The 21,528-nt window shown below is 40.2% G+C and overlaps 2 protein-coding genes across 2 annotated transcripts in view; one reads left to right on the top strand and one right to left on the bottom strand.

Moving 5' to 3' along the window:
* The window catches only part of LOC138969046 (origin recognition complex subunit 6-like), a 591,738-nt gene that overhangs the window by 20,985 nt on the left and 549,225 nt on the right, over positions 1-21,528 (bottom strand). The gene's annotated exons all lie outside the window — the stretch shown is intronic.
* LOC138968985 (asc-type amino acid transporter 1-like) overlaps positions 1-21,528 on the top strand; it is a 48,953-nt gene that overhangs the window by 4,507 nt on the left and 22,918 nt on the right. Inside the window, exons 2-9 of the mRNA XM_070341672.1 lie at positions 1,905-2,099; positions 3,205-3,306; positions 3,825-4,067; positions 10,495-10,620; positions 11,194-11,293; positions 18,460-18,504; positions 19,043-19,166; positions 19,711-19,817. Of these exons, the coding sequence (XP_070197773.1) occupies positions 1,905-2,099; positions 3,205-3,306; positions 3,825-4,067; positions 10,495-10,620; positions 11,194-11,293; positions 18,460-18,504; positions 19,043-19,166; positions 19,711-19,817 (1,042 nt within the window). The remainder of the gene's footprint in view (positions 1-1,904; positions 2,100-3,204; positions 3,307-3,824; positions 4,068-10,494; positions 10,621-11,193; positions 11,294-18,459; positions 18,505-19,042; positions 19,167-19,710; positions 19,818-21,528) is intronic.

Raw genomic sequence — 21,528 nt, 5'->3', positions numbered from 1 at the left:
CTGGATGAAACCAATAAAGACAAAACAAAGGGGCGGGGAAGGGGAAATGGGGGGAAGGGGGGGGGGGGGGGCAGACACTTTCTTCTTTCTCTTTCACATTCTTTCCTCGCCCGTTCGTCCATCACAAATTAACGGCACACATAGACTCTACTGTGTGTGCATCCAAGACGTTGCGAACGTTGGTTCCCGAATTGAAGGCCTGCATTATTTTTCTAGAGCCATGAGGCATGGGGGCCGTAACAGCGCCGCGAGTACAGGGATGTAAAGGACAAAGAATTAGAACCCGAAAACAATCGGAAAAAAACAAACAAACAAGTCGCGTAAGGCGAAAATACAATATTTAGTCAAGTAGCTGTCGAACTCACAGAATGAAACTGAACGCAACGCAACGCAGCAAGACCGTATACTCGTAGCATCGTCACTCCACCGCCCGTGGCAAAGGCAGTGCACGTGGAATTGACAAGAAGAGCGGGGTATTCGTTGCGCTGAGAAGGATAGCACGCTTTTCTGTACCTCACTTCCTTTTAACTTTCTGAGCGTGTTTTTAATCCAAACATATCATATCTATATATTTTTGGAATCAGGAACCGACAAGGAATAAGATGAAAGTGTTTTTAAATTGATTTCGAAAAAAAAAATTTGATAATAATTTTTATATATTTAATTTTCAGAGCTTGTTTTTAATCCGAATATAACATATTTATATGTTTTTGGAATCAGCAAATGATGGAGAATAAGATAAACGTAAATTTGGATCGTTTCATAAATTTTTATTTTTTTTTACAATTTTCAGATTTTTAATGACCAAAGTCATTAATTAATTTTTAAGCCACCAAGCTGAAATGCAATACCGAACCCCGGGCTTCGTCGAAGAGTACTTGACCAAAATTTCAACCAATTTGGTTGAAAAATGAGGGCGTGACAGTGCCGCCTCAACTTTCACGAAAAGCCGGATGTGATGTCATCAAAGACATTTATCAAAAAAATGAAAAAAACGTTCGGGGATTTCATACCCAGGAACTCTCATGTCAAATTTCATAAAGATCGGTCCAGTAGTTTAGTCTGAATCGCTCTACACACACACACACACACACACACACACACACACACACACACAGACACACACACGCACACACACACGCACATACACCACGACCCTCGTTTCGATTCCCCCTCGATGTTAAAATATTTAGTCAAAACTTGACTAAATATAAAAAACACGGCACACATACACTCTATTTATTGTGCAGCCAAGCATGGCAAACGTCGGTTCCTGAAGACCTGCAGGATTTATAGAACCATGGGGCATCGGGATCGCTACAGTGCCGCACATAGGGCTGTAAAGGACAACGGATTAGAACCCCAAAACAATCTACAAGAACAACAACAAATAAGGATAAAAATTATCACCACACATACACTCCTTTCTTTGTACAGCCAAGCATGGTGAACTTCGGTTCCTAAAGACCTGCAGGATTTCTAGAACCATGGGGCATCGGGATCGCTACAGTGCCGCAAGTAGGGATGTAGAGAACATAGAGTTAGACCCCCAAAACAATCTACAAAAACAAAATAAAAAGTAAATAACGGCACACATAAACTCCATTCTTTGTGCAGCATCGGGATCGTAACAGTGCCGCAAGTAGGGCTGTAAATTACAAAGAATTAGACCCCCGCCAAACAATATACAACAAATAAATTAACGGAACACATATACTTTGTGCAGCCAATCATGGCAAACGTCGGTTCCCGAAGACCTGCAGGATTTCTAGAACCATGCAACATCGGGATCGCTACAGTACCGCGAGTAGGGCAGTAAAAGGACAAAGAATTAGACCCCCTGCCAAACAATATACACACACACACAAAATTAACGGCACACATACACTCTACTTTGTGTGCAGCCAGGACTTGGCGATCGTTGGTTCCTGAAGGACTGCAGGATTTCTGGAACCGCGTGTCTTCTGGCCCGCAGCAGTGTCGCCAGCAGGGCTGTAACGGAACGAAGACTGACAAGAGCAAAGACAAGAAGAACGATGGCATGGGCAAAGAAATGGGTCTTATCTATGGCGGTTCCCTCATCCTCAACACCATCATCGGTAAGATCAATCTTTCTGATCTGACATGGCTGCTGTGTACGAGTACACACTGCATGAAGGTTGATAAACAATTGCTTTAGGATTTGCCAGGTCGAGCAACTGAAGAATAATTTCAGGTCGGATTTATAACTACATGTCGCGCGGTATTAATAGAGACACTATTTGTGAATTAGACCAATGCCCATTATGGGTTTGTTGTGAAGGCGTAGAACTTCAAGGTGGTCGTCTACATTTTTGCTTTTTTTCAATAATCTTATGGTTAGATTTCGCTAAAAAGTTATGTCAGATGATGAATGAACCATGGGGAAAAAAGTTATAGAAAAAAAATACATGTAAAAAAAGATTTTATTTTTGGGTAGCGTGACTCACGCTTCCAATATTTTGTTTTCTGTTTGCTGAGAACATGTGCTTTGTCTAAAAATACTGACCAATCAAATTCATGTCACTATGCTTATAGCCACGCCCAAACAAGTGCAGCAACAGTTTGACACTGGAGCGCTGTCCACGCTTTTTTTTAAACGCACGAAATGCACGGGATTTGAGAGGAGTTTTGAGCTTGGCATTTTCCAAATAAGGATATCCTACTATGAGTACTACGCTGGAATACTACAAGGAATTTTCAAACGGCTACACTGGCTTCGTCTTTCCTGATCGAAAGGGGGTGTATTGTTGATAATTGTAGATAATAGACTCTGCATTTCAATGGTCAAATGGCGATTTCGGTATAAAAATGTAGACAAGGACTTTTAAAACTGAACTGAATTAGAGCAGAGTAGCTAGAAAGGTTACGGGATCATCAAACGAGCTTACGAACACGACACCATGCACAGTTCCAAACTCGTTGTACCACAAACTTGGACCGCTACTACAAAAATAACAGGATCCTGTCAAGTATGTGTAACCGAGTGCCGTAACACTACGATCACCTCGGGAGTGTATGCGTATACCTGCATGCTGACCTTTTTTCTAGAACTGTGTTTAGCGATACCTTCATCCACATAGATGACATGTCGACGTCAAAACAATACAATGTTTTACTTGAGAGACTCCACAGAGCTCTTATGCAAAGGTCAACATAAAAATGTGTAAATTCTTTTGCGGCCAGGCCCTGGTATCTTCACATCACCAAAAGCAGTGTTGGACGGCGCGGGGTCAGTGGGCATGTCACTGGTCATCTGGGCCATTTGTGGTGTCTTCAGCACCATGGGTCAGTTACACAATCTTACTTTTATGTTAATTGTGTTTTTTACGGAATACTGTTGATGTCCACTTTTTGTTTTGTTTTGAGGATCTGTACAGAAAGCACTTTTTTTTGTAGTTGTATCGTGCTTTTAGGAAAACGGAACATCTTTTCTCTGGCCAATCGTGATATGGTTTGAGTAATGTTTTGCGGTTGTATCGTCCTTTTAGATGAAGGAGATGCATTTGCATTGTCCGTAGGAAAATGGCCATTTCAACCTCTTTTGCTTTTTTCCTCTCGTATGATCCCTATATTCTATGTGATTTGGTTTTGTTTTCCTTTTTTTCTTTAAATGTTCTCCCGTTTTTACCCTGAGAAAGGAAAATTAAATTTAATCTGTTCCAAATATCCAAATAGGTTGAAAGGACATGAAAAAATAACACACCAGCCAACCACTTTCTCTCTCTAGTTCCATTTTGTATGCTATACTGCCACTGTTTCATTCCTCTTGAATCTTCATGCTCATCCTTCGTTCCTCACTTCAGCGGCCCTGTGTTTCGCGGAGCTGAGAGAGTCAGTACGCAAGGACGGAGTGGAGTACGCATACATCACGGAGGCTTTTGGGCCCCTGGCAGGCTTCGTCTACTGCTGGATGCGTATTGCGGCAGCCGAACCCGTGGGTACCGCGGTCTTTGCCGTAGCCCTGGCAGACTACACGGCGGACAGTATCTACGATGACTGCGGGCCTCCGGGCATGCTACGGAAATCTATTGCCGTTCTGGCTGTAGGTAGGTATGAAATAGTAACTCACAGTATTTCATACTACCCCTCTTACGTTGGACATAATGAATTGCACTCGAAATCAAGGTAATCGCAAGAGAAGACTAGAACAGCTAAGCTGACTGTGCGCCTCCGTGCATTATTCGGAAATCCATTGCTGTTCTGGCTGTACGTAGGTATAAAACAGCAGCTCAGAGTATTTCATACTTATACACAACCGGGGCCTTCCCTGTCTTACATGCCTCTACTGTATTAGCTTTGAGGCCGTATAACTGACATTTTCCAGTATTTCATGCTACCCTTTGTACGTTGGCCATACTGAAGAACACTCGAAATCAGAGTAATCGCGAGAGAGGTCTAGAACAGCTTCTTCTTCCGAGTGGGATTGGCCCAAATGGGACCAAAGTACTAAGTGTTATGTACTGTTGTCTCTTTTCATGTTTTTATATTTAGTCAAGTTTTGACTAAATATTTTAACATCGAGGGGGAATCGAAACGAGGGTCGTGGTGTATGTGTGTGTGTGTGTGTGTGTGACATGTGTGCGTGCGTGCGTGCGTGCGTGTAGAGCGATTCAGACCAAACTACTGGACCGATCTTTATGAAATTTTACATGAGCGTTCCTGGGATTGATATCCCCGAACGTGATAAATGTCTTTGATGACGTCATATCCGGCTTTTCGTGAAAGTTGAGGCGGCACTGTCACGCTCTCATTTTTCAACCAAATTGGTTGAAATTTTGGTCAAGTAGTCTTCAACGAAGCCCAGACTACGGTATTGCATTTCAGCGTGATGGCTTAAAAATTAATTAATGACTTTGCTCATTAAAAATCTGAAAATTGTAAAAAAAAATAAAAAATTATAAAACGATCCAAATTTACGTTTATCTTATTCTCCATTATTTTCTGATTCCAAAAACATATAAATATGTTATATTTGAATTAAAAACAAGCTCTGAAAATTAAAAATATAAAAATTATTATCAAAATTAAATTTTCCAAATCAATTTAAAAACACTTTCATCTTATTCTTGGTCGGTTCCTGATTCCAAAAACATATAGATATGATATGTTTGGATTAAAAACACGCTCAGAAAGTTCAAACGAAGAGAGGTACAGAAAAGCGTGCTATCCTTCTCAGCGCAACTACTAAACCGTTCTTCTTGTCAATTTCACTGCCTGAACGGTGGACTGACGATGCTATGAGTATACGGTCTTGCTGAAAAATTGCATTGCGTTCAGTTTCATTCTGTGAGTTCGACAGCTACTTGACTAAATATTGTATTTTCGCCTTACGCGACTTGTTTGTGGTTTCCAATGGAGATAGAAATACTTACAACACTGAGGTTATTTACTCATTTCTCTTGCTAAAATAGCCATTTGGTCCAAACAATCGTCTTCCTTCCATACGTCATATTCTCTAATTACTTTAGATATGACAATGTTTTACCAAAGAGGTCTGCTCTTACCCTCTTTGCTTTTACTGTATATAGATATATATATTACCACAAGTAAAGAGGTCTTTTTGTGTGTCGTTTAACGAAGCTTTACCATTGTTATGGTATATTTTTTTGAATTGCAGAAAAAACGGGCTGTCCTTTCCCACTTTCTCTTTTATTATTTTCAACACCCTTCCCCCTAGGCCACAAAAACCTGATAAAAAGGAAGACAAATGTTACAAAGAAGTATTGGGGGAAAAAAAGACATGACCCGATATCTTAAAAACTAAGTTATAACCATTTAAAAAGTGCTGTCGTGATAACACACTCTTATCTATGGAGTATTAACGTTATGTAAAAGTCCAACCTCCTTACGAGATTTGACAATAGCTGGCTGAATTCGGAACCAGTGTTTTCTTTTTTTTCTCCTCTATTGAATTTAAAAGATAACAGAATTTAGGAAGAGTGAAAACACTTGACACTAGCTAAATGTACATTAGAAAATGAAAAGTAAGCCTAGTTCGAGAAGAAAGAGAGAGAGGGAGAGAGAGAGAGAGAGAGAGAGAGAGAGAGAGAGAGAGAGAGAGAGAGAGAGAGAGAGAGGGAGAAAGGGAGCGAGAGAGAAATAGACAGAGACAGAGAGAGGAAGCGATGGGGGAGGGAGAAAGACAGACAGGGAGAGAGGGAGAGAGAGCTAGATAGAGAAAGAGAGATTTAGAGAGACAGAAAGAGAGAGAGTTAGAGAGAGAGAGAGACACACACACACACACACACACACACACACACACACACACTTACACACTCCAGGGCCGGACCAAATGAGTTGTAAGGGGGAGGGGGGTCCTCCTTTTTTTTTGGGGGGGGGGGGGGAAATCAGCGAAGTGGCGAAGCCACAAGCGCGCGCCTGCAAGGCAGGCGCGCGAACTAGGAGGGTCCGGGGGCATGCTCCCCCAGAAATTTTTTGAAAAACGGTTAAAATCTGTGCAATCTGGTGCATTCTGGGCCTTGTTTTGAGGGTTAAGAGCAGCATTGTTTTGGTGCTAAAACTAGTAAAAGTCAAAGCAAGGTACATGCTTTTTCCAGGGGTGGGGTTCCGGAACCCCTGGAACCCCCCCCCCCCCCCCCCCGGGTCCGGCCCTGCACTCACACACACACAGAAAAACTTACAAACACAGAGAAGATTGCGTTTCCAACCGAATAATGTAAACATGTTCAGAGATCTATGTAAGATAACAGACAAACTCAAAATCGAAACAGAGATAAACAATCTCACATCAGATTTCATCATCAACCCCCACAAAGACTACTACGCTACATGCATACGAGTGATCTGTTGGAAAGTTTCGTAAGGTCATTTATCTTAATGAGCTTCCGCACCCGATTTCGAGGTGTCAAGGCTAAGAACACCGCTCTGTTGGTGTTAATCTCTGTATTGTTAAGCCGATGGTCATAGTACCCTGCTGGGATGTAAGGTCAGATTTAAAGGGGTTGTCACCAATGGTTTATTTTTTCTTGGTGTTTTAAGATGGGAATGCCTTCTTCTATTAAACAGTGATTAGTTCTTATTCCCCCCTCTGCTTCTTTACCTCTGTAAACTTGTAGAGCTAGTTATTTTTCGATAAACACCCAGCAACCAAACAAATAACGAGCCAGCAACAGCCTGAATCCTCGATAGCGCAATGGGTTGAGAAGCTGTTCTGTGTCGGAACTACTTTTGCGACTAAAAAGTTCCGAACGCTCTAATGTACGAAGTATACATCTCGCAAGCTAACATTACAAACATACCGCGTTTAAATTAACAACTACAGGCTTGAACACATGAATCTCCATATAAAATCCATGTGTTCGGTTGTTTTCTGAATCTAGATCTGCCGTGAACAAACGTTCAACACAAGCAAATTCCCAAGGCAAGTAACTCTCATACTTTGTCTACCGACAAGAGTAGTTCCCCTTTCAAATTTCTTTTCACTCCGTTTCTTCGACAACAGATTGCAATCCGACGGTCAGTTTTCGACAATATTTCATTTTATAAACAGATCACACGCAACCAAATGCACACATCTAATCAATTTAAAGAACATTAAGCGGTTTCATACACTATTTTCCCCAGAAAACTGAACTTCATACAGTTTTTAGCGTTGGAACACGTGTGCAAAAGTTCGTCTGCTAGTCCCATTTGACGAAAGAACATTATCCTAAGCGATACCAAACCATGAACAGAACACACAATATCTGCCTTTACCGCAGAGAGAAAGTAAGAGAGAGAGAGAGAGAGAGAGAGAGAGAGAGAGAGAGAGAGAGAGAGAGAGAGAGAGAGAGAGAGAGAGAGAGAGAGAGAGAGAGAGAGAGAGAGAGAGAGAGAGAAGCTGAAGCTCGCATTTTTCATGATCCGCTAACTTCGACCATTATTTTTAATAATCACTGAGACTCGGCATGTAACCTCTACATCATCCACCATTGCAATGAAAATCGTGTATGCTGTTACGGAATTATGCAAGTCCGACTTGTACTCGCTTTTATGGATTGCGTTTTTCAGTCTGTATCATGTCTTCTTCACTCGTATGGGATAGCGACTTCAATTTGAAAGTTTGATTCTCCCTTTCGCAGAGTTTATTTTAATAGAAGAACTGTCATTCAATCATTTATTTAGCGCTGTTTTATTGGGGACGTTTGCTAGTCCTTTTGACTTACACATTTGTATCTTTCCCTTCCTGTATGCAAAGCAATCAAACATGTTTTTGCTGTTGTTTCGATAGTTCATTTAAACCTTTTCTTAATAAATCTTTAATGTCCTTCAACCCTATCTTAAAATAAATCAATCGTTACAGACGAAGGAAGTGTTAATCAGTCAAACATTTTCATCCGATATATCTTGTCTCTCCATTCTTCGAGATCAGAATATTTTCCTTCTTGCCTCTACCCTTTTTACATTTAGTCAAGTTTTGACTAAATGTTTTAACATAGAGGGGGGAATCGAGACGAGGGTCGTGGTGTATGTGTGTGTGTGTGTCTGTCTGTCTGTGTGTGTGTGTGTGTGTAGAGCGATTCAGACTAAACTACTGGACCGATCTTTATGAAATTTGACATGAGAGTTCCTGGGTATGATATCCTCAGACGTTTTTTTCATTTTTTTGATAAATGTCTTTGATGACGTCATATCCGGCTTTTCGTGAAAGTTGAGGCGGCACTGTCACGCTCTCATTTTTCAACCAAATTGGTTGAAATGTTGGTCAAGTAATCTCCGACGAAGCCCGGACTTCGGTATTGCATTTCAGCTTGGTGGCTTAAAAATTAATTGATGACTTTGGTCATTAAAAATCTGAAAATTGTAAAAAAAAAAGTTTTTTTTCAATAAAACGATCCAAATTTACGTTCATCTTATTCTCCATCATTTTCGGATTCCAAAAACATATAAATATGTTATATTTGGATTAAAAACAAGCTCTGAAAATTAAAAATATAAAAATTATTATCAAAATTAAATTTTCGAAATCAATTTAAAAACACTTTCATCTTATTCCTTGTCGGTTCCTGATTCCAAAAACATACAGATATGATAGGTTTGGATTGAAAACACGCTCAGAAAGTTAAAACGAAGAGAGGTACAGAAAAGCGTGCTATCCTTTTCAGCGCAACTACTACCCCGCTCGTGTCAATTTCACTGCCTTTGCCATGAGCGGTGGACTGACGATGCTACGAGTATACGGTCTTGCTGCGTTGCATTGCGTTCAGTTTCATTCTGTGAGTTCGACAGCTACTTGACTAAATGTTGTATTTTCGCCGTACGCGACTTGTCTTTGTTTCTATTTCCACTTACACATAAGAATCAAGTCACACCTCCTTTAACACAAAGACCTTCACACATGTTGTCCCAAAATACACCTATGTACATCTTTACTTATCAGTCGTCTTGTCAGGTAATTCAATCGTGATACTTACATGCTAGATCTCTTGCACAGCAACGCCGACATTCCTAAAATCTGCAATGGTATCCTCTCTATCTCTCCCTCTCCGTCTCTCTCTCTCTTTCTTTTTCCCTGTCTATATCTCGCTCCATCTCTCTCTCTTTCTCTCTTTCATTCGCACCCTCTCACTTCTCTGTCTCTCTCTGTGTCTGCCTCTTTCTCTCACTTTCCTCACTCTATCTCTGTCTGCCTCTCCCCCTCCCCCTCTGCCTCTCTCTCTCTCTCTCTCTCTCTCTCTCTCTTTCTTTCTCTCTGTGTCTCTCTCTCTGGTTTCTATCAGTCTTTTAATTGTTCGGGTTTGTAGAATTCCAGCGTAGAGAAAGAAGGTGTGCAGACAGAGGGAGCAATGATCCCCCACTTGCCCTCGCGGGGTCAAGCCATCGTACGATCCTCCCATTGGTGCTGAAAACAGTGAAGAAATGTCAATAGATAACTTGTTACGTGTGAGAGTACATACTTCTATATGTGCAACTGTTACAGTTTTTGACACTGTCTCTTTCAGATTTTCCCCCAAATGTCTCTGTCTCTCTGATTGTCTTTGTTTCTGTATCTTTGTCTTTGTCTGTCTGCCTGTTTGTCTGTTTCTCTGCCTGTCTGTCCGTCTGTTTGCTGTCCGCCATTTTCTCTCCCCTCTCTATCTCTCTGTATGTATGTCTGGTTGTGCCTCACTCTTCATTTCTGAGATCTAAGAATCCGACGGTGGGTCATGTTTGCTTGTTTGTCTTTCTTTCGTTTAAGCCTGAATGTTGAAGTGCACATATTGTTGTTAACCAAATATTCACATTCGCAACCGATTATCATAGTACTATTTTCTGGTATGCAATACTGTCCATTCTGAAAATAGAAACCGCCAGAATAACAATTTAGCTTGGCAGAACCGTTCATGACTTCACCCTACATCCCAGAACTATACGCAGTGCCGAGTCATATTTATGGGTAATGCATGTACCGTATATATCTCTCTCTATTTGTCGTTATGAATAAAAAGTCGAACGCAACGTCCTTATCTGACGTCATGTTTTATGATGTCACAGTGTCCTTGGCCTTGCTGAACGTGTTCAGTCAGAAGCTGGCAGACCGGATGCAGATCCTGGCCACGGTGGGCAAAACCTGCGCCATTGCTGTCATCATCTTCTACGGCATGAGAAACATCTTTCAAGGTCTTGGTAGTAATACGATGCATATAAAAGATTGTGTGTGTCAGTTGCTGTTATTCCTTGAGATTTTTGCATTAATTAATTTTGCCTTTCACGAAGACTTACCACTGACACTAGATTTAGGAAACTATTGGCTTTTCACAGCTTAGTTTGTAGGTGAAACAAAAGATGCCATTGGTACCTGGACATAAATTGCACAAAAAACGCTCAGGTTTTCTCTAAGGGGCCAGGCCACTGGTTCTGCATGACTCTCCATTCAGACTGTCCTTAATTCAGCCAGAAGTCGATTTGGTGAAGACTTTACGAAGTCTTTTTTAAAAATTGAAAATGAAGTGCCATTGCTTCGTGCAGTCAGTTTCGTTAAGTAGATTTCGCGAAGTCGACTTCACCCAATCAATTTGAGGCTTTACCGCATGCTACCTTTCTCCAGAGCGCTTATTTCTATTTGTCATCTAAGCTCGTCAATAGCGCTTCGCTTCACTTGTTTATGATTCTCGATGTGCATGTCTGTATCTACCTATTGACATCGACATACGCATACACTTTAAATCTGATTTGCAAATTCTATTCGCACAGGCAAAACGGAAGAAATACACCACGGTTTCGATGATACCGTGACCAGCCCAACGAGAATCACGTTTGCCTTTTACAACGGTCTCTGGGCGTATGGAGGATGGTAAGATACGGTTTGAAACTCTTGCCTGTTGTACGAAATTCTTTGCATCCTCCTTCGCTCACCGTTTTTGTCAGATTAGATCTGACTTTGGGTTTTCTTGGCGAGGGGTTACTGATTACGTACTATTGTTACATAAAATAAGACCAGAATGCTCGGGTCTTTCGGGATGATCTGTGTGAAGGGGGATGAGCGAAAGAGATGAAAGAAGAGAAAGAGAAAAGGGGAGGGGGGAGAGAGAAAATGAGACAGGCAATGAGAGAGAGAGAGAGAGAGAGAGAGAGAGAGAGAGAGAGAGAGAGAGAGAGAGAGAGAGAGAGAGAGAGAGAGAGAGAGAGAGAGAGGGCACATTTCAAGTACGACATTCTTCTTTCTGTACAACATCAAAATTTTTTTATCGGCAACACTACGTACACCACAACTTGAACCAACCACCACCTCCCCCCCCCCCCTCCCCGGAACCAAAGCTTACCCAAGGAGTTCTGGGTCTTACGGGTAGTGAATGTTATCGGGGTAGATTTGACCCTTGCAGGAGGTCAGTGTGTTCGTGTAGCGGGTAGCCGTGACAAAGGTGAGTTAAGGTGTTTGGATATCTGATCTGTGTCTGGGGATCCTCTCAGAATAGTTTGGATAAGGATGGGCTTCTCTTTTATCCTGAGTATCGAAAGTTGGCTTAAGGTCGTTGCCTACCTAAAATCACGGACACGAAGATAAGGATTGTGTCAGTTTACCAAAGATACCGTGTGTGTGTGTGTGTGTGTGTGTGTGTGTGTGTGTGTGTGTGTGTGTGTGTGTGTGTGGGTGGGTGTGTGTGTGTGTGTGTGTGTGTGTGTGTGTGTGTGCGTGTGGGTGTGTGTGTGTGTGTGTGTCCATGTCACACTCTCTGGTTTCCATGTACCGATAGCGATGGGTTTTTTCTCGAAATTATTGTAATTTTACACTGCACTTTGACAATAAATCTGTAAGAAGTATTCCAGTCTAGTTATGTCTCAAATAGGTCTGGGAATACTTTGAAACGGCATTCATTATATCTAATCGACTTCTATAGTTAACATTTATCTGTGAAACAATTTAATACCCGAAGCGTAACATGAATTTAATAGTAACCGAGCTCTGGAAAATGACCCGGACACTGTATTATTCTAAGTATAGTATTATCAGAAAATGTTTCAGTGTAGAATCATGACCAGGACCTAAATAAATAGCACCGGTGAACACCAGCGCCACCATTAAACAGTGCAGATATTTTCTTTTGTTTTCTCTACAAATCTCAGTTTACAAAACATTGGCATGTTGTTGGTATAGAACTAAGTATCGAAAACAATACAGGGTGTTTTTTCTAGATGAAGCAGACAACTTCGACGGCTTTTATGCCGAGTTTCGTTTCCATCAAGTGATTTACAAGCGTATCACTCACATTATGTTTGCTGTATAATTGCCTATGCGTTATACAGTCAATTTCACACATATTTCAATTTGTCTCCTTGTTTCTTGTTTTCTTTTTTTAGCCAAAAAACCCTGTGCGAAATCATTCAGTACTTCACAAAAATGTGTCACTACGTCCTCACTAAATGGTCTAGTTTCCTTTTAAATCAGTGGGTTATGTTTCTGTTTCAAGCATCCATTTTCACGTATAAAATCCTGTTTATGATTCCATTACTGGTGTTAAGAGACATCCAGATTTGCCTTCGTCAAAAGTTCGTGAGTTCCGATCTTCGCGAGTTTGTTGAAGTGGTGACGTCACATCCCGTCACGGTCACCACTTTCCAATTTCGGTCCAGATCTACGCGAAGTTCTTCGTGCGCGTTCGTCTGTTTTTCGAAACAGTGATGACGAGAAGTGTTATAGATATGACGAGTCTTTTTTATCGGAATATTCCAGACATCTAAATATGCTGGGTACACAAGCAACACTGAGAACAAAATTCTGAAAAGCGAACCACACGCGGCACTGGCACACGGTAGGATATGTCGCCCGTCGACTCAAGTTGTGAGTTTTGTGTGGGTATCCGTGTTCATGCACTAGGCCTCCAAAATGAACAGTTTACAGATGCACAGTCCACAGAAGCGTCGTAAAGATATTAAACTTTAACACTGCGCACATTAAACATATTTTTAACATTATGAAAAGGACTAAAAGTACTCACGAGGATTGCTAATTGAGGTTCGTCAAACAGGCCTTTTTCTATGGCAATCCGAATGGTGCAAAAGTCCCTTTTAGCTCTTGATGTCTAAATAACACATTATTTAGCTAAATAACGCGTTATTTAGCTAAACAATGCTTTATTTAGCTATATCATGCATTATTTAGCTAAATAATGCATTGTTTAAATTAAACAATGCATTATTTACAGATACAGAAAAAAGAGAGCCCAGAGCACTAAATAATGCATTGTTTAGCATAAATAAGAGATTGTGTTTGTAAATAACTCATTATTTATAAATAATTACGCGTTTTCTCTAAACAATATATTATATGTAAATAAAGTGTTATTTAAATAAATAAAATATTATTTAGATAAATAAAATATTATTTATCTAAATAAAATATTATTTAGATAAATAAAATATTATATGTAAATAAAATATTATTTATCTAAATAAAATATTATTTATCTAAATAAAATATTATTTAGATAAATAATTTATTATTTAGATAAATAATTTATTATTTAGATAAATAATTTATTATTTAGATAAATAATTTATTATTTACTGTTTTTGCCTTGAAATAGTATTATTACACTAAATAATGCTTTATATAGCTATATAATAGGTTTCCGCTATATAATTGGACCATGTAAGGTTGGACCATGTAAGGTTGGACCATGTAAGGTTGGACCATGTAAGATTGGACCATGTAAGGTTGGACCATGCAAGATTGGACCATGCAAGATTGGACCATGCAAGATTGGACCATGTAAGGTTGGACCATGTAAGGTTGGACCATGTAAGATTGGACCATGTAAGGTTGGACCATGTAAGGTTGGACCATGTAAGGTTGGACCATGTAAGATTGGACCATGCAAGGTTGGACCATGCAAGGTTGGACCATGTAAGATTGGACCATGCAAGATTGGACCATGTAAGATTGGACCATGTAAGGTTGAACCATGTAAGGTTGGACCATGTAAGATTGGACCATGTAAGATTGGACCATGTAAGGTTGGACCATGTAAGGTTGGACCATGTAAGATTGGACCATGTAAGGTTGGACCATGTAAGGTTGGACCATGTAAGGTTGGACCATGCAAGGTTGGACCATGTAAGATTGGACCATGCAAGATTGGACCATGTAAGATTGGACCATGTAAGGTTGGACCATGTAAGATTGGACCATGTAAGGTTGAACCATGTAAGGTTGGACCATGTAAGATTGGACCATGTAAGATTGGACCATGTAAGGTTGGACCATGTAAGGTTGGACCATGTAAGATTGGACCATGTAAGGTTGGACCATGCAAGATTGGACCATGCAAGATTGGACCATGTAAGATTGGACCATGTAAGGTTGGACCATGTAAGGTTGGACCATGTAAGATTGGACCATGTAAGGTTGGACCATGTAAGGTTGGACCATGTAAGGTTGGACCATGTAAGATTGGACCATGTAAGATTGGACCATGTAAGGTTGGACCATGTAAGGTTGGACCATGTAAGGTTGGACCATGCAAGGTTGGACCATGTAAGATTGGACCATGCAAGGTTGGACCATGCAAGGTTGGACCATGCAAGATTGGACCATGTAAGATTGGACCATGTAAGGTTGGACCATGTAAGGTTGGACCATGTAAGGTTGGACCATGTAAGATTGGACCATGTAAGATTGGACCATGCAAGGTTGGACCATGCAAGGTTGGACCATGTAAGATTGGACCATGCAAGATTGGACCATGTAAGGTTGGACCATGTAAGGTTGAACCATGTAAGGTTGGACCATGTAAGATTGGACCATGTAAGATTGGACCATGTAAGGTTGGACCATGTAAGGTTGGACCATGTAAGATTGGACCATGTAAGATTGGACCATGCGTGACCCAACATGTTTTAAAATCGTCACCACGAGTTTTCGTCACACTCAACAATGGGACTTTAATTAGTGTACAGATGCTAGTTGTCTGATTGGTCAGTTTGAGAATCAACAGAGCTCTCGTGGATCCACGGAAACACGTGGAAAAAAACAACAAGAGAAAAAACGGCTTCGCGATGCGCTAAACAATGAATTGTTTACGGTATATAATATTTTATTTACGGTATATAATGTATTATTTACCAAATCATGAATTATATAGCGGAAACCTATTATATAGCTATATAAAGCATTATTTAGTGTAATAATACTATTTCAAGGCAAAAACAGTAAATAATAAATTATTTATCTAAATAATAAATTATTTATCTAAATAATAAATTATTTATCTAAATAATATTTTATTTAGATAAATAATATTTTATTTAGATAAATAATATTTTATTTAGATAAATAATATTTTATTTACATATAATATTTTATTTATCTAAATAATATTTTATTTAGATAAATAATATTTTATTTATCTAAATAATATTTTATTTATTTAAATAACACTTTATTTACATATAATATATTGTTTAGAGAAAACGCGTAATTATTTATAAATAATGAGTTATTTACAAACACAATCTCTTATTTATGCTAAACAATGCATTATTTAGTGCTCTGGGCTCTCTTTTTTCTGTATCTGTAAATAATGCATTGTTTAATTTAAACAATGCATTATTTAGCTAAATAATGCATGATATAGCTAAATAAAGCATTGTTTAGCTAAATAACGCGTTATTTAGCTAAATAATGTGTTATTTAGACATCAAGAGCTAAAAGGGACTTTTGCACCATTCGGATTGCCATATTTTTCACCACGCAGATCCCGGTCTTCGGCAAGCAGTGGTGGGCGCGAAAAACCAAGCGCATGCGCATTGAGGCACAAAGTTAAAAATAGAGAGGAAATCCCAACCACCGACGAATGTTCGTCTGACGAAGGTTGAATCTGGATGTCCCTACTAGCTTTCAAGAAGAGTGAAGAGCTCATTTAAATCTTACCAAGGTTCATGTTTGTCTGTGTACAATATCCGTAATCTAATTTGTGTTCGCTTTTTACCATGTGTTCAAATAGAACGTCGTCTTCTGTTTGATAAATATTCCTGTGACCGCTTAGTTTGTGTTTGCAAGCCCTCGAAATTGTCCCTGGCCTATGAACTATGGTATGCATAGAAATAGGGTGCGGTTACGCTAACGTATAACATGCGTTGGTTTTAAAGATGCATTATTCGCATATAGTATGTGAGTATGTGTATATGTTTTACTAGCGAAAAACCATAGAACTTCTTAGATTTTTGTAAAAGTTTGTAAAACAGCTGCGGGGAGCTTTTTTTTGTGTGTGTATGCAAACACAGCCACTTATGCTCATATATAACGACTAAGACGCACATACGAACACGAATGTAAACATACAAACACATAAATGCAAACATGAAAACACGTAATAAAAACACACGTGGGCAAGTATCGCTGTAACACATTATATTACTCAAAACGTAGTCAGATGATAGCTTGTTTACGCGATTGTCTGTGCATTTCATAGCGACATAGACTGTTGATCTGCTGTGTTATCTATTGCATGATGTGTGTGGGTTTTAAGACAATATTTTTAAGAAGCAATCATTTTATATATTCCGGAGCATGATGTGAACAAACAGCTTTAAGCGTTTATTTGTTTCGCAAACGGAACTGACCTTGACGGGCCGATGTGCAAATTCTTCCTTTAGTTTCATACAGACCCGTAACGGGCAGACAGACAGACGGAATAAAACGACAGACAGACAGACAGACAGACAGACAGATGATCAGACCAAGATCAGCAGGCTAACATAAAAGACAGGCGGAATACATTTAATCCTAACACACACAATGATTACCATGACTACCAAAATACCACCAAAAAAGCAACATATGTAGTCTGCTATCAGCAGAAGAAGACAAATGCACACACAAAATAAAACGCCGCGGCAGGTTTTGTTGTTGTACAGCAAGTTTGAGAAAAGTTTTCTGCCTTGTTGGTATCCGATTTTAGAACGACCATTACGGACAAACTCTGTTATCAATCCGCTACGAATAGATTGCCATTTAGGAAAAAAAGCACAGTCAATAGACGATGTTCGGAAATAACTCTGTCGGGTTTGTATACGTTGTGAAAGAGTGAATACCCTTGCTTTTAGTGAGACAAATAATCCACACATGCTCCTTGTCCACGTGTTTGAGACACACCCCTCGCTAGTGATTGGACCCGTGGATTGTTTGTCTCACTGAAAGCAATGTCTAAAACACCCACTATAAAGTTATTTTCGGAATTCGTCCATTGCAATGACAGTCAAAATCAACAAAGGATTTGTAGTAACGGGATAAACAAAACCGCTAACGTCCATTGCGTCGATGTCTATATTCCAGCTACCCATAACATAATCGTCTTTACTGGGGAGCCAACGAGGGAAGGGAACCCGTTATTACACTATTAAGACATTATGGTTCAATACATAGTTTTGCGGAAGGATTTATTGTCATACCGTCATAGTTAAGAACGCAATTGCGCATTTTTGATAAGATGTATCCAGTCCCAAGGTTACCTGAAATGCGAAATCCGTTTCCGGGAATGAGTGTCACTGTTATGTTCGTATTTCTTTTACGATAGACAAACATCGTCGTTAAGCCTGATATTAAATGTGCGAAGTTGACTTCGCGAAGTCTACTTCACGAAGCTCGCTATACAACGCTTTGGCAGTGAATTTTAGGTAAAACGACTTCGCGGAGTCTACTTCACGAAGCTCGCTAAACAACGCTTTGGCAGTGAATTTTAGGTAAAACGACTTCGCGGAGTCTACTTCACGAAGCTCGCTATACAACGCTTTGGCAGTGAATTTTAGGTAAAACGACTTCGCGGAGTCTACTTCACGAAGCTCGCTATACAACGCTTTGGCATTGAATTTGAGGTAAAACGACTTCGCGGAGTCTTCGCGAAGTCAACTTTAGGCTTAATTAAGCACGGCTTTCAGGGACTTGTTTAGGGAGATTTCTTTTCTTTTGTGGTGCCCTAGTGACACCTTGACTGTCAGTGTTTTGTTGACAATCTGTTGTAGGTCCAACGTAAACCACGTGACTAGCGGCCTGAAGAAACCACCACGGTAAGTATGAACATCCCCGCTTGAAACCCCTCCGACAAAAAAAGTATACTTTTCGGCAAAAGAAACCTCGCACCATGAACTGAACTGATTTACGGAGCGCTTCTTGCACATTTTAGGATATTTATTCTCCGTGAGACGCCCACCCACACGGACGGAAACCTGCTGTGATCTAGATCTCTTCGGGCTGTCAACCAGAGATGCAATCTATTAATTGGCGCTTCGCTTTATCGAAACTTTGATTTGGTGTCCATTAATTAAACGTCATCATTTTTAGGTTGAACATTCAAGAGACATTAAAATTCAAATCCAATACTTTTTGCTTCAAAGATATAACTGGATGATAAATTTCTTTGAGGGAATTCCCAAAAGACAAAAAGATATGTCAAATATCAAAAAGTAAGTGTTGTGAAGTATCTTTTGCCGATAAATATACGTTTCCCTGCTTTATACGCCCGGGTGGAGTTTTTTCCTTCTCTTTTCATTGTATTGATCAATATTTGCAAATCGTTAGTTAAGAGTGTGCCACTTTATTTTTCAGAAACCTGCCTCGTCTGGTGAAGTTTGTCATTCCCTTGGTGATGCTGATTTACGGCTTGGTGGTGACGTCATATTTTACTGTGATGTCACGCGAAGAAATGCTTTCGTCAGAGGCGATTGGTGTGGTAATACGTGTTTATTATTTATTTATATCGATTTGTGTTTGCATTGTATTGAGACGATAATTGGATAGGTGTCTGATGCTTTTTATCTCTGTCGTAAGATGTGATCATGGCTATGGCTTTATAAAGATGATCCTTATTGTAAAATAAGGATGCATGATTATCATGCATCACTATAAGCACTAAGGTCTAGATGTAGTTATGGTCATCAATGCGGCTTGCTATAAGGGACAGACAACCTCAACAGAACTACTGTGACAGGGGGAACTACTGCATCACCATGCATTTGACGGAGAACCTGAGCGTCACCGTGCCACAACATATACGCATTTTACGGGGAACTACTGCGTCACCTTGTCACTATATATTCTTATTTTACGGTGAGCTACTGCGTCAGCCTACCTCAATATATACACATTTTAGGTAATTAAAAAACAAGAATTGTTGGTTATTGGAACGTTTAATTATTGACAAAACAAAACGTTACCTTTTCTCTCTCTCTCTCTCTCTCACGATTTAGGTAATTTATGTAAACATGCTGTTGCAGACATGGGCAGAACGTGTGTTTGGAGACGAAGCAATGGCGGTGATCCCGATTGGCGTGGGACTGACAGCTCTAGGATCCCTCAATGGGACCTTCTTGTCTGCTGGCAGGTTAGCCTTTTTCGTTGTCACTACAGGAGAGACATATTAGACAACAAACCGTGTTCCACACCTGAAAACGTGTAGACCCGTTGTGGGTATCAAACCTTTTGAGGGGAAAAGGAAAAGACATAATTATTAAACAACAAGCCGTGTTCAACACCTGAAAATGTTGTTGGTTTCAGACCTTTTCAGGGGAAAAGGAAGGGATATTCATATCTCAGTTTGTGACTGCCCTGAAGGTTACACCAAACGAATTTCTAGAAAGTAAAATTAGCGGTACCCGGTAGGAAAGAAGAACGTGGTTGCACCTTCTCGCTCGACTGTTTTTCCCGCGTTTTTTTTCAACGTGATTTAGATATTAGGCCAAAAAAAAAAATTTGTCTGTTTAGGGTAACCCGACCGACCCTATCGATTTGGCGCCGACCCAAAAACTTTTTTTTGATTTCAAAAAAAAAAAATAGGTAAAAATGCTAAAAAGAGACATTTGGCGTTTCTTTCTCTCCCTTTCTCTCTGTTTTATTTATACGTTAGTTTTGAAACATGTATTCATCAAATATAAGAAGTGAATGTTCAGCCAACATAGCATTTACACACACACACAAAAAAAAAACAAAAAAAACTTTACCTACCTACCGACCCTACTTTTTTTGGTCATGTTACCCTAAACAGACAATTTTTTTTTTTTGGCCTTAGGAGGTACTAAACTGCCTTCAATTTTACATGAAGTGTGTGTGTGTGTGTGTGTGTGTGTGTGTGTGTGTGTGTGTGTGTGTGTGTGTGTGTGTGTGTGTATGTAGGTGTGTATGTGTGTGTGTGTATGTGCGTGTGAGTGAGTGTGAGTGTGTGTGTGTGTGTGTGAATGTGTGTATGTGCGTGTGCGCGCGCGTGTGTGTTTGTGTGTGTGTGTGTGTGATTGCGTGTGTGTGTGTGTGTGTGTGTGTGTGTGTGTGTGTGTGTGTGTGTGTGTTTATGTAGCCAAGTGGCGTATCCAGTCTTTTTGTGTAATTATCTCCTGCCCGACCCAGTTGCCTCCCCTGTCTATTATCTTCCCCTGACCCAAGTTGTGTCTCCCGCTAGGAGTATTGTGTGTTTACTATCGTAGGGAAGACTCTTGACCGGATTCCTTTCTAACCTCTTATCTCAGATTTAGGTGGTCGTTATGTAATGTGCCGCCAGACTGTCTGGGTATCGTTGGACGGCGTTTTGTCAAGTGGGTGTCATTTCTTTTGACAGGGTACAATCATTGAAGATGCCAGGTAGCTTGGAGGTTTTAGTCTCTTACCCCCCCCCCCCCTCCTTTGTAACTGGTTGTAATCTAATGAGCATTATCCGGTGTGCGTAATATTTCCGGTGCTTGACACCCGACCGACACGGCTTCATGCCTCGGTAACGATCCCTTTCATTGGGCAGGCAATCTTAAGACGACACCCCCCGTTGTCTGACACCGGGTATCTTTCCTATTGGCTATTGGGAATCGGAGTTGACCTGTCTTTAAAAGCGCGAACATTTAGAGTAGAGCAGAGAACGCGATTTGTAATACTTAGCTGTGTGCTGCTCATATGTGTCGGTCGACTTGTGGTTGTAACAGAATTCCGAAACCTGTGCTCTTGTGTTTACTGTTGCAAGTGTGTTCACTGTGGAGAATCTACACTGCTTTCTGGTGTTTGCTTCTGGTGTACGTTAATTAAAAGTCACGTTATCGCAACCTCTGTCTTGGCGT

This window comes from Littorina saxatilis, linkage group LG1, assembly GCF_037325665.1.
Source record: "Littorina saxatilis isolate snail1 linkage group LG1, US_GU_Lsax_2.0, whole genome shotgun sequence".
NCBI lineage: Eukaryota > Metazoa > Mollusca > Gastropoda > Littorinimorpha > Littorinidae > Littorina > Littorina saxatilis.
The sequence above is the reverse complement of the archived record's forward strand: the minus strand, read 5'-3'. Positions and strand labels throughout refer to the sequence as shown.